Source organism: Cydia amplana, chromosome 5, assembly GCF_948474715.1.
Source record: "Cydia amplana chromosome 5, ilCydAmpl1.1, whole genome shotgun sequence".
NCBI classification, from domain to species: domain Eukaryota; kingdom Metazoa; phylum Arthropoda; class Insecta; order Lepidoptera; family Tortricidae; genus Cydia; species Cydia amplana.
Genome location: NC_086073.1, coordinates 10159683 through 10174558, shown reverse-complemented (window position 1 = coordinate 10174558; position 14876 = coordinate 10159683). Strand labels below are relative to the sequence as shown.

Below are 14876 nucleotides of genomic sequence, written 5' to 3'. Positions count from 1 at the left end.
AACATTTTATTTGTAATAAATACTTATTGGTCTAAATGAAATGTATGGTAAATAATAGTGGGACTGAGGCTTATGTACTGAATTTTACTTAGTAGATTTACCTATATACTGAACTGATAATATTTGTAAAAAAAAATTTAAAGTTAAGAACTTTAAGGAAACTCAACGTCAGACGATGTAAGTAGGTACTTAATTAGGTAGATTCATTTTAATTTCCAGTCACTATCATGTTTGACAAATTTAAAGGTTATTTCGATAACGAAGTACATACTTATAGTTGTTTCTCCAATTATATAGCAGCCCCTCGCTGACCTCTTTATCAATTGATAATAATGTGTTTTTAAAAGGCAGTTACACTAATTTGCTTGACACTTTACCATATACAACTTACACTTATTTATACTTACGGTTAAGTAGAGTAAGGAAAACAATAATTTGTGGAATGTTCACTTGAATAGAGACAGAAAAGGCTTTTGCGGAGTAGGAAGTTGTCGTGAGTGAAACCCGGCGGCGCGGGCGCAATGCAAATGAAGATGCTGGGATGCTGTCCGACATTGTTTATTGAGAATATTCACACATTCTTGCTATATATCTATATATATTGGCATAAACTTGAATAATATGGTTCACGAGTTTGAATAATGTAGAAAACCGAAAGTCCTTTGGAGTTGAATTTACATAGGTAAGACGAATATTTATACCGGTCCCCAAGTAAATACCCACACGGATATAATAATTATGAAGCTACAATGGATAAAAAAACTGATACAGTTTTTTAATGGTGTCAACTAACCAATTTAATAATGATTCAAACTTTAACTAAAACTTCCTAATTCGTCATGACATGCAAGCACGCGCTGAGCGTGAATTATTAGAGTTCAACGCATCTGAGAAGCAAGCATGACGAGTGGGCACGTGGTATGTGGTCGAAGATCGTTGTACAGCTTCCTGGGAATCTTGGGAGCTGGAGGCGGCGGGCAGGATCAAGTGCAACGCACGCAGCGGGTCCCGCGCTGAGCGACGCCGGCGCCGCGCCGGGCACGGGCAGTGCCGCCGCGCGCGCCGACCGGCCCACGCGCACGCGAAAACGCTTTCGCGATACCGATCCAACTATCTCGATCACCAATTTCACATAAAACGCCTTTTAAAGCTAAGAAAGCCATGCCTTTCTATAAATACACTTAATTAGCGCGCGGTCGTGGTCCTCTGGTGTTTACCAATTAGTGGCAAATTTAGCTTGCGATTATGAAGGAACACTTATTTTGATCTTAAAACTGAGTAAGTTGAGATGAATGCTTACGATTGTTATAAAGTACGTATATTTGAATAATAAGCACAAGTTTATGTGATAATAATTTGCTTAATTAACTTTTATGTAGATACCTAACCATCACAATCAATGTTTAACTCTACATATTATTAAATTAAATTAAATAGTAATTTGTATTAATCCTTTAGTTTTGTCTTGTTTAAGGTGCCTTCAATTAAAGTTATCCAGTTAAATTGATTGTCTAAATACGAAGCAAGAATGATACTTATTAAAATTAGTCGTTTATCAAAAGACAATTTTCAAGGTGACAGCGATTTTCCCTTATCACCAAAATTGAGGCACGATTATTTATTGCTGCCAAAGTCGATAGTAAGCGATAAATCGGGGCCACTATTTCTCGTGTGTTCAGTGATCGATAAAACAGCTCCTTTAGGTCACGTAGACGCTAACAGGTGTTAAATCTATTCGGTTAGTTAACTGGTTATTATCGTTGTGCTTATTATAGGTTGTCATTACTAACTGCCAGATTTCGTTTTCGTACCTACTAAGAATAACCCTAACAACAATAACACCATTGCATTACAAGCCGGTTAAAATGGTTAGCAGAGACAATGTGCGCAATCCACCTGCTAATGATTGTTAAGTGAAGAAAGCTTTACGTAAACTCAGCATAGCTGAGCAGTGAGCTCGTGATGTGAATGTTACAAGTGAATACAGACTCTTTACCAACCGTTTAGGCCAGGAACCAAACTTGCCTTTCTTCGGACTCTTGTCAGTACATACAGTACAAAATGTACCATACCGGGCGACTCGGCTGCAGTAGCAGCACCTCTACATCATCGGGAGGATCCTCGGATCTGCGGGTAAATTATACATTACATTATTTAACTGGTTGATGATGATGATGATTTAACTACTCCAAATTGAAAGTATATCAAATTTCTATGTTAGACACGTAGAAGATAAGATCATAAATTGCTTCTTCATTACCGATCTGATCTAAGTACTTGCAATACTCACAAATTTTTAGGTCAGTTGTATCTTAAAAGACCTTTTGTTCTTTTAAATAAATAAATAAATTGGCTAACCCTCAACACACTGTTAAGTTGTTTATTAAGAAAATATGACTACTAAATACTAAGTAGGTACATAACTAAACCAAGAACCTCAAGTGTGAAATATTGTGTCAGATGACCTCCTTGACATCTATTAAATTCCGTACTTTTACGAACACAGTAAATGTATCGGAACAATGTCAGCATTGATTGTGCGTGCCCTTACGGCGCGGGTCAAAGATTTCTAGACAATGATATAGAAGGGCCTCGAGCGCGGGCGCAGCGTGTGTTGCGGACGGTACCGGTACGATACCGCGGACGGCGCGGACCCGCTCGCCTCGACCGCACATGCTCACAGTTCAATACACTAAGCAGTTTGCCCGACGAACAAATAAAATGGCAAAACCACGATTTGACTTTGAAATACGCGGGTCAGGTGACACTTGACACCGACAGGGTGGATGTTCTCTTGCGTTGCATTCTTAGAATCGCGCATCGTAGTTGAAACTAGGGACCTACCTAATATAAGTTGTTTGCTAGATAATTATTAGTTTCCCTGTAAGTACTACATATTTAATTTCACACAACCATTGCTACAATCGTGCCATAATAGTTTACTTAATACTTAGCTAAATGTAATACATATTTCTATATTTTATCCAAGGATCTTTTCAGTTTAGGTAATTATTATTTAATAAGTAAATAGCGGCACTTTATCAGATTGACTTAATAATTATACGTATAAAATCAAAACCGCATCTAGTAATATGGGAGGATTGAGGAAACATAGAAGCGCTCTAAAGATACCGCAATTCGCTCCGAAGATGCGTGTGGGGACGGAACGGATCCAAAAATGGCAACAGTGATTCAAGTCTCTAGCATTCTGGAATGTGTTCGCTCCGTCGCCCTTATAACTCTGACATCTACCGCTTATTAATTAACCAACTAGATATAAGTAAATCAAGTACATATACATACATAGGTACATATTTTCGTATTAAAACGTTTAGATGTAATTTCTCCCTAAGAATAACATTAAACACCACATACCACATAACTCAATAAGTCTAATTAACTTTGCGTAACTATAATATTTTGACCTGTTTCAAAAATGTATCTTGTAAAATGTGAAAGACCCTACGATGAGGTGTTTCTTAGGCTCTTAGACCTATAACGGTGCGTCGTCAGTAAATATTTAAAGCTTTAGGTACGTGAACTCCTTAAACTTAAAACGTCTGAGAAAGCCTTTTATTTAAATGACAGCTCACTACTACATATTTAGCTTTTCTACTTCACTAAATAAAACAACCAATACAATAACATAATTATTTTCATTACGAGCCTAAAATATAGTCTTCCGGTAAATTATTAGCTAGTAAATACTTAAATAGACAGTTACCTAATACAGGTAAACAGGTAACTTGGTACATAGTTTCTCGTCTAAAATTGCACGCTCTAAGATGCACTTATTGCTAGGCCGGGCCGTTCGCGCCTCATTTGACAAGTTCATCAGCGAGATGCAAATTGTAAATTGCAGAGTGTGGGTGATCTGTTCCGGTAGGCGGTCGATATCTTAAAAGTCACCTAGTTTCCGGGTACGTTGCCTTCTGCCGGAGATTAAGTACGGTGTCGACCGGTCCGGGCGACGCGGAGGCATGCTGACGCTACAAGCTCTACTTTACAGCTATCTACTCGTACCTAATTCCATCCCTGGACGTTAAAGCGTTCTTGACACTTAGTGTCTTTTATACTTAGTGTAACCATGATAAGTTCTTACTTCGGTATAATTTTCCTCGTGGATCTTTTACACATAAACCACCATAAATCACTGAGTCATACGCCATTTACAATTTAAACAGTTATATTACATATATTGAAATAAATAAAAATCGATTGTTTTTATTATAGTTTAGCAATTCCAATGTCAATTATCAAGCTGGATTCTCTCGGGAACTAGCAACGTGTATGCAATAAATTAAATTAGCTTGGATGCAATGTTTTGCAAATTATTTTCAGATAATGGATCGGTCCATTTCATTTAACTATCATTCGTAATCGGCATCATAAGCATTATATTGTTAACTCGGTTATATTTACGTAAATTATTGTGTTTATGGACAATAACGAACAAGATCTGCCAGATCTTTCATTCAATTACTTTTTTACTTATTCATCCAAACCGAGAGTCAGGAACGGTAACAATGCAAGGTCGTTTCGTTTGTTGGGGAATTAGGCGAGGCACAGGGTCAATCGATCTGAAAAGAGCGGCGAAGACGAGAGAGCATTTACACATTTTAAAATCATGAGCGAAAGTTATAAACAAATGTACAGATAGGTGCAGCGTTAGTAAGATAAATCCGTACCTAAAGATGGGAAGGAGCGATGCAGCTGCTTATATTTATGTTCGCCGGCATTCTTTACGTCTGTGGTATTTGTCGATTGTGTTAGTTTATTTGCATGATTACGAGGTTCATGCAGATATGTTATCTTTACAAATATTGCAAAGGCAAAAGTAACAACATATACCTGTCTACTGATATCACTTTACGGCTAAACGGCTGCCTAACCTACAAACCTACGATTTGATACCTATGATTATTGAGTTAATCACGAAAAAGGAATACTTTACAATAGGAATTAGCATCTTAAAATCTGTCGCGATGGAAATATGGCCCTAGGAAATAAAATATTGCTCGCAATAAAAGCTCTAAGTTATTTGACACGAGAAGCTTTAGAGTAAACATTATTTATCCCATCCATAAGAATATGATGATATAATATATAATCACGTTTAATTATCAAAAATGTAAAATTATAAAAAAACAGAATGAGCACCAACAAAAACATGGCGCTAGTGATGATATAATATATATGTAAAGTTACCTCTTAGTTTTCTTCTACTTACGTACACTTAGTTTTGTTTGATGAAATCAATGCGGTTTAATTAATATTTCAACAACAACAGATATCAAACATCAACCGCTGCCGATTGACCCGGAACTGATCAATGGACTTATCGATGTCTATATGGCATTGATAATACATGTTCAGTGTGATTGACTATTAATGCTTATTTCTGTAAAATCAATAATGCACCTATATTATATTATACCTTACTTGTATAAATTATTGTAGATTTGTTAGTAAATGGTTTGGCTATTTACGTAGTGTTTTGTATACATGGTGTTGTGGGGTCGTAAAGAAATGATATGAGAGATGCAGGTGACTAGCATTTTCTCGTGTCTTTGCTTTTTGTTGCAAAAATTACCCATGTCCAATACCTTTACGATTGACGGCGATTTAGGCTAAAATTTTTACCTATAAGTTAAGTATTTAGTAAGTTGTATTATCTTTTTGAAGTGAAAACTTCTTTAGCGGCGCTGTGCACTTTTTGAGGTGGGGAAAAAATGATAAACCAGATAAACTCGAGACAGCGTAAGGCGTACCTAACCCTCTCTTTCTACCGCGCGGCGAAAATGTATGCCTGAGCCTGCTGTTTCGTTTTTATTCACTAAAGAACTTTAGTCATAACGTATCATAATCAGCTCAATTATTTAAAACTGGACTTTTATATTAAGCAATAAAGCTCAATGTTCTAATCTTGTACCTACGGGCTGAAATACGAGGATCTCACAGTTACATTCTAACTTTATATCACTCAAATATAATTCAATAAAGCTACATCTTGATGAAATCGCTAATAAAAGTGAACTCTAGTACTGGTGAATAAAACTCAAAATATCATGACCATATATTTAGATGCGAGGTCTGCAAGGTAACTTTACAATTTCTATTCGAATTTAAAAAAATGTACGCTACAAATTTGAATTTCGAATTTTAAACAAGCTCACTGACCAGCAATTTCGGAACTAAAGTTTTTCAATTGAAAGGAGGATGGGTCAATTATACATAGTGCTGCAGACATTTTGTACTAGACATTGAGTTTTCACTTCTGTCGGCACTCCCGGAGTGCAACCCGTTGTTTTCTTGTTTAGGTATGTCATTTAGTTTTAATAAAAATTAAAAATACCTAACAAAAGTAGATAAAAAGTCGGGAAATCCCTGCTGGTCAACAACTATCGTAGCTATTCATTTATTATTATTAAATAACCGCATGTAATGCTTTAATTTGTATAAGTTCTTTCAGACTTGACGGTTGTATTGGTAAAGCATTACCTACACTAATCACTTTACAACAGGCGTATTTTTTGCTCGTTCACATCACGACTTCGACGCCAGGGACATGGATTATAAAAGCACGATAATCGATTTCTTGTTAGCAATAACGTTTCTGATTGACACCGAACACATTCCCACTGTATTATTATTACCTAATAGCATTTTCGAATCAAAGGTTCCAATTGTGACGAAATGGTTTTTACACTATATTAAATGGGAGCTATATAGGTTCCTATAGGTAGGTAAACTACATTATATTGTTTTACCCTGCCCTTCATCTGAATAGTTATGTAATGGGTAATTAGTGTAATGACGTACTTATACGTTTATGTTAACAATACTAATCGGAGTATAATTGACGTGATTACCATATTTTTGAGCAATCTACTGAAATGGATCTTGCTAAATGAGCATCGTAAAACTTGTGTTAGCCTGAGCACCGGAGCGTGCGTAATGCCGAATACTGTAAATAAAGATTTAACGCAAATGACAATAGAATTGCCGGTATCTCCTGTATAATATTCCCATGAGCTGAATTTACGACTTTCATATCCTAAATGTCTCTCGAAAATCTCGAAACACATATCTCATAATTAAATTTTAATGGCTTGTAATGCTTTATTCTGGGATGTTGTTACAGAGGTTTCATCCAAATTGAAAACATAAATTGTGTATCAACAACCTCGTAAATTATTTGTTATATGATATAAGTACCTATCGGAATATTATTAGTAACGCTACGTATTAGCGTTTAACAATACTTGAAGCCAAATTTAAATAAACCCATTACAAGTTGAAGCTGTTCTCGTGCACGCAAACGGGTAGGTATACTTCTTTTGCATTTTGTTTTCACTTAAAGTATTTCGTTGTACCCTTCTCGATTTATCGGGACAGGCCCGAGGAAGTGAACGTACGGACGTGTCGGTATCTGCGTGGTTTACACTTTAATTTGTAAAGACAGCCGATGTCATCTTGCGGGGATATTAAGCCGTTATTGGAGAATGGTTAAGGAAACACGCACATTCCGCACAACCAGTATTCTTGTCGTACTTTAATATTTATATTTTTCTGTTGTTAAATATATTACCACCGCTGTCTTTAAGTACCAGCCTAGAGAGAGAGAGTTACATTTTCGAGTTGAAAAAAATATTTTTTATTTACATTTTATTGTAAAAATTTTGTTTCATTTCATTTATTTCCTTGCTTTGTGTGTTTGCTTAACTATTGTTTGTTGTTGTAAGAGTAAATTATTGTTAGATTATAGGAAAAGATTATTTATAACTATAGGGTACCTATGTGTTGGATGCTCTAATTATTGTGTAATATCTGAAACCAACAAAATAGGTATGCTATAAATGACAACATTTGTATTTAAAAAAGCGACCAAGTGCGAGTCGGACTCGCCCATGAAGGGTTCCGTATTTAGGGGATTTATGACGTATTAAAAAAAACTACTTACTAGATCTCGTTCAAACCAATTTTCGGTGGAAGTTTGTATGGTAATGTACATCATATATTTTTTTTAGTTTTATCATTCTCTTATTTTAGAAGTTACCCCTGGGGGGCACATTTTACAACTTTGGAAGTATCTCTCGCGCAAACTTTCAGTTTAGACAAAAATGATATTAGAAACCTCAATATCTTTTTTAAAGACCTATCCATAGATACCCCACACGTATGGCTTTGATGAAAAAAATTTTTTTGAGTTTAAGTTCTAAGTATGGGGAACCCCCAAAATTTATTGTTTTTTTTCTATTTTTGTGTGAAAATCTTAATGCGGGTCACAGAATACATCTACTTACCAAGTTTCAACAGTATAGTTCTTATAGTTTCGGAAAAAAGTGGCTGTGACATACTCGGACAGACGGACAGACAGACATGACGAATCCATAAGGGTTCCGTTTTTTGCCATTTGGCTACGAAACCCTAAAAATGAAAGTTTACTTATATGTATATTCTTTTTGGGCTCATAATATTCATCCACATCGTATTAATAATTGCTATAAATGTGTCACGTTTGTCTCGTTAAAATGAATCGTTATTAATGCTGAATTAACGTGGAAAAGAGAAGCAAAATAATGTCTTTAAACTTTGAACGTATCGTATAAATCTGGCAAGCCCGCCCGTAATGTTTATAAAAAATACATTTTGGTAAGTTAGTGATTAAAGATTAATTATGATGGAGATATATTGTGTCATTATTTATTGCATTAATTAGCTGGTAGTTAACTAAAGTTTTATCCTACTGTGAAGAACCTTTAACAATAGTACCTACCTACGATAACATACCTAGTTTTAGTTTTCTTTTGATTTTTCTTTTGAGCGACATTATTTTGTAAGTACATATTGTAGGTAAAAAGCTTCGATTGCATTAAGAGAATATTACGAAATTGGTTTGTCAGAATGTGAACTCGAGGGCTGCAGGACGGCGGCGGTGGGCCCACATTACCGTGTAATTAATAACAACATGCTACAAATTGTGCCTTGACTGCCGACGCATGATAGGACAAGCCGACGGAAATGAAAATTATATGTTCGCTTTAATTACAGACAAACAAAATGACGACTGTATTACATAAAAACCGCTCGGAGTTTGTGATCTTAATAATAAGTCTGAACTGAAATACCTAGTAGTGAGAGTTCAAAGTGTAGATTTTATATCATTTTTAAAGCTTTTTATTTTGTTTTCATTGGATAAAATAGGCTAATCAATACATGGTGTTATAACATCATACCGCCTGCGTCTTCCTCCGCGTAGAAATCGTTACTCCAAACTTTACCGTACTGGTTAGCTAATACAAACTACTAGTATTTGATTCGTCATTCGTCAATTGCGCTCTGGTTTAGCCGCCTCGCTTCGTGCCATGCGTAACCGGTAAAAGCTTCAAGAACTATGAAAATAAACTGGCCGGTATTAACTTCGCGATTTCCTGATCGACCTAATAAACAATCAGTAAGTGGGGGTCTGCAGTGGATCAACAGAAATGGGGCCGTGCCGAACGCCTCATGGGACTAGGAGTGGTTCTTAAATAGGTTTATTTTACCGGCAATGCGGCAGACCACTGGAGTGCCCGACACGGCTCTTCTAATACCGGGAAATGAAATGCATTTTCTTGTGGTCGTAACTTGTCTTCAACGAGTGGAAACTTTAATCCAAGCCCATGCTTAAAGTTACTGCGAAGATACTGTTGAGAAAAATAGACACGGGGCTTTTATTTTGATGGCATTCTGTAATCTTTTGTTTTAAAAATATTACTTGAAATTCCCTGATAAAAAAGAAAAGGATTGAAATTTTGCTTCTTAAAAGTGAGATGTTAAACATTACAACCTAAACTGTAGAAATACCTATAGGAAATCTATGAAACCATTATAATATTTATAACGTTAGTAAAAATATTTATTTACTAATAGCTTTTGGGGTAGCCATATTTGGTAAGGTTTCATTCCATACTCCCGAAGGAGTGCCTAATAGGAATAGGCTTTGTTAAGTCGATTTTTTTCAATCAATCAATCAATATTTTTTATTTGTTAAACATAGGTACCTACATAGATGTTACAAATAATTACTTAGTATCACTATGTCTTACCAGCATTAGGTATATACAAATTTAATTGCGTTGGTAAGTTTAACAATGAACTGCATGCATAAATCTTACCTTATTCTAAACATTAAATAATTATTGCATTAAATTAAATTATATTATTGTCTCTTTTATATTCGTCAATGGAGTAATACGCTTTGTTTGATAAAAATGCAAACAGACGTCTTTAAAGAGTATTATGTTGTCTTCATTTAAAATGCTATTTGGTAAAATATTGAAAATTCTTGATGCCATTCCAAAAACACTTTCTGGTAAATGTTCTACAAATATTTTTATAATTTAATTGACATTTGAAATATAATTATTCAATCTTGACTGTATGATGAATAGGGTTACGTCTTTCATGTCACCAGTAGTTTTTAATGTAATTTAAATATATTTTGGGTTAATAGGTATTAAATCTATGTTTAGGGTTCAATGCATTCAAAGGCTGCGGTGTGGCTTAATATTGGGCGGATCACAGCCTTTAGCCTTTGTCTCGCATCACTGTAGTGAAATAAAAATAATGTTCTTGCATAGTGTGATTAAATGAAATAGAAGTGTGTAAAAACAAGGGCGATACTAAAATGTAAAAACTCGAGTCATATAATGATTAGAACATATTATGTTCTCTAAATGCGCCGTCGGTCGGGTTTCTATTTGGCTCTCGGTAATAAAGGCTAATTCGCCCTGATTACGTACATAATGTCCAATTTATCTACGTCAGTAGGCAGGTACTATAAATTGGATTAGCAGACAGGTGCTATTAAAATAAGAGTGTAGCCAAAAAATGTCGATAATAGTACTAAATTAAATAGAATAAATTGATAGGCGGTTAAATCAGGCAAATGGTACAAGGATGGAGTTAAAGGTCCATCCTAGAGAATAAAAAAAAGCATACATCGAACCGAATTGGTAATTAAACATAAATACATGTTACTGCGATACCGTTACCCATCATTAAGCATTTAGATTCAATTTTATGAATAAAGCAATTGGGTTTTAAACCCACACACATCGCGCCAAAGTCGCCAAACCGGCATAGTTAAAATTTAACTTGGGGTTGGGCAATAGAAGTATGTATGTAGATAAGTATTGTCACTTTCTACTAGGAAGGGCGTTTCATTAAGTTCACAGCTTATCTTCGTTAAAGTGCCATTCCCCGTAATGATAATATACGGCATGGTTTCTCATTCCGGTGAATGTTATTAGTGGCGCGATTTGTAAATGTCCGGCCGTGAGAGATGTCCGTAATACGTTTCGTCCACATTTCTAGTTACGTTCGCTTTTCTCATTGTTAGTATTCAATCGTAGGCCGATCAAGTTCACACTATTGCTTAATTGGCTAATGGAATGAAGTGAAACGGCTATACAGACGACGTTAATAATGTGTTTACACTTTTTTTTAATAAAATAGGTATGGACTGTAAACGCCTCCAATTTCTGCAGTTACAATCTGACTACCAGATGGTAACAGAAATTGCTTGTTAGTTATTGATTAATTCGTCTTATTTCGGCGTTAAACACTTTGTGTAATCCTAAATGGTCCTCGCAAAGTCTATTGTTAGAAATAATTAGGTTGGTATTTGAATCAACTTCAACCAAATCTTACTTGAGTCTATCTTTATAGACTCAGCGTCGTGAAAAGTTGACCTTTAGAGATTAATTTGAATTATGAATAAGTTTAAACGAAAAATATTAGGTATCAAGTTTACTTTTTGAAATATTTTCACATCATTAACGTCGGGTGTGTTAACCTAATGGACTCCGGATGGATAAGATAAGATGGCACCGTACTGTTTTGGTTACGTCAGATTTTTCAGAATCTTTCAGACACAAAGGTTCAGTTTTCATACAAAAAACTTTAGAATAACAATCAAAAAAAAATTGTTCCACTGAAACGTGGAAATTTAATTGGTAGATATGTATTGGTGGAAAATCTTTTCCATTTCCGAGTATTCGGTATGGAGCGAGTAGCAATTACCTGCCATGTTGTAGCTTGCTGAACGCGGGGCCAATTACAAATCGCCTTTTATTAGTTTGCTACCGGTAATATGTATCTAGTAAACTAGTAATACATCGTGATTCTGAAATGCTTGTTTATTTTTGACGTAATAGATTAATTATAATTTTTTTATTCATCTTTATTGTCTTAAGGCACTACGTAAGAGCCAGGTTTAGAGCATTTTCCAATGTGGAAATGCGACTGCACTGGTCGTTAAAAAAAGTATCTATGCCCATTTCCTATTTATAAGCTAATAAAAAGAATACCATAAGAATCTATCTACACATTTGAAAAACAAAAACACTATAATGTGTAACAATCGTGAAAGTTGAAACAATGTAACAACATTGTACTTCTTTATTTTAAAAGAAAAATCATAACTTGGTACAGTTGGTACTCATAAACCATTAAGTCACTTAAAATACCTATGCTCGGTTTAAAGCTAGATAATTGAGTTTACCTACCTACCTGTTGATATAGGAACTTCCTGCGTGACATTAAATTTTGCCCCGTAAAACATTATTAATTTAAAGAATAATTCTCTTTAAATTAATAGTAATTTGCTTAAATTTTGTCAGTCAGTCAGATGTGAGATTAGCCCTCCCAGTTTCTCTTCTGATGCTAAGAAAGTTCTCTCCAAGCAGCCAAGCACTTCAGCCGTCATTATGGCATTATTAGCAAGAACCTTTCGCCATCATCAGTATTTACGGAAATACCCATATTAAATTTATAAGTATATACGAGTAAGTACCTATAACTAACCGGCTACGTACCTATTTCGTATTTCTAAAGCTGAAAATCAAGTCCATAATTTGCATTAAAACAAACTGGTGGTCAGCAACGGCATTCGCGATACCGTACAACAACGTACTGTTTACCATAAACAATGTGTTTTTCAATATGCATAAATTTCCCGAAGTTTCACCTACAGAGCGACGGCGAGTAATGGTGGTCCATAACGTACCGAGCGACTAGCGAATGCCAAGCACCTGCGAATACTATAATTTATTCTGAATATGCCTTTAGAAATTCTCCCGCAGATTCCGTGAAGGATGTGTTGGATATAAATCTCAGGTACAGTGATGCAGTGATTGCTTATAAACCGGTTGTTTACTTATTATTCTACAAGAAACTCTGAATTAAGTCAAACGGCTATAGAGAGTCGCTTCTGGCCAAATAGGAAAATGTAGAATAATAACACCGTTAGGTTTTTGTTTCTTGTAAACTGCGATGATGCGATTGATATGTAGATTAAATGAAGTTATTGGAGAGGTGCGGTTGAAATCAACATAAACATTTTAACGATATACGAGAATGCTGTAACATAAAATCATAGAGCACGGCATTATGACTAATGGAGAGATATCGCGATAATAGACAATAGCTACAAATTGCAGCCCTTGGGCGAACTGATTTGCGCACGCGCAACCTAGCCGTATATCCTCATTGCTTGCGCGAGTAGGGTGAGTAGCGTTCCAGGATCAACTAAACTAATCTAAAAACACGTCACACTTCCAAACTTGTCAAGCCATTTATATGTGCCCATACGAGTACATGCATTGGCATTGCTTGCCAGTAGGGTACATTATCAGTGTTTATTAATGATTTAAATATTAGATGATATTGTTAACAGGAATATTTACCGACCGACCTTAAACTTTGTACCACCTTTTACGAAAAATGCATTTCCATTTTAAGAAATTTCAATATCATAGCTTTTATAGCGCAATACAATATTCCACTACAGGAGAGTTTTGGCAAGGCTGAATCGCAAATAAGAATAGTAGAGCAAGGTCGGTTCAGCGGCAGCGTCTGTTGTGCACCTACATATTTGATATACATATCTGCAGATCTATTTGCGGTGATGATAGCTGAACTCGGCGTGCGATGTCAGCTGATTAAAGTAAACGAGGAGGTTGGCATTGATGATGAAATTAATGACATCATATGGGTGCCTTGGTTACTTAAGTAGGTACATAAGTTTATGTAAAATAGGCTAGGTCAATACGGGTAATTGTGACTACGGGATAAGTGTGGCTGGCATTGTTTGCGAGTTGATACATTATTAGCTACTTGCGTTTAGTGGCAACCTCGCCTATCCCGCAGTCATATTTCCCATATTGACCCTATAAGTTTCCTTTGAACCATTGGAAACGTTTATAAGTTCAGAAGAATTTAGTAATCCGATTCAACGCATTACGAGTACAAAAAATAATTACGCCACTCTCAATATAGGGTAGTTAATTCGCTGAATTTATATCATGGTGTCAGTCGATCCTGTATTTGGTGAGGATACTTCTGAACCTGCTACATCAAAGCAACACAAATGTCTTAAATAACAGCCAAAGTCGGACAATATTATATGCATGAAATAAATTAATCTGATACAAATATAGCCTTATTACGTAATTACTCAACCCTCTACAGAGGAGTATTATGAGAAGATATAACTTGACTATCTTTTGAAGTAGTTGCCCCTGAAAAATGCAAAAGCAATATCCGGTCCATAAGTTAACGTCCTATTTCTTTAAAACGAAAATCCATAATTGAACACTATACAACACCTAGAGGCATTTCTTTTGTAGTTTACCTATAGTAAAAAACCGATGATGAAATGATGTGTAGTCGAATGTGTAATCTTCTTATTCCTGTAATTTATTTCGTGCACTACCTGTTTTAAAAGTTTTCTATTCTTTATATCCTGCTACTCCAAGGTTGTCTGGAAGAGATCGCTTACAGCGATAAGACCGCCTGTTGCTACCTTTATTTACACTGTAAATCTGTTA

The 14876-nt window shown here is 35.5% G+C and overlaps 1 protein-coding gene across 4 annotated transcripts in view; it reads left to right on the top strand.

Moving 5' to 3' along the window:
- LOC134647958 (tensin-1) overlaps window positions 1–14876 on the top strand; it is a 148731-nt gene that overhangs the window by 70882 nt on the left and 62973 nt on the right. The window contains exon 1 of one of the 4 annotated variants that reach the window (XM_063502360.1): window positions 2047–2133. The exons of the other annotated variants lie outside the window; for them this stretch is intronic. Within the exon in view, the coding sequence (XP_063358430.1) occupies window positions 2062–2133 (72 nt within the window). The 5' untranslated portion in view covers window positions 2047–2061. Of the gene's footprint in view, window positions 1–2046; window positions 2134–14876 lie in introns of those variants that run through there. 4 annotated transcript variants of the gene reach the window in all.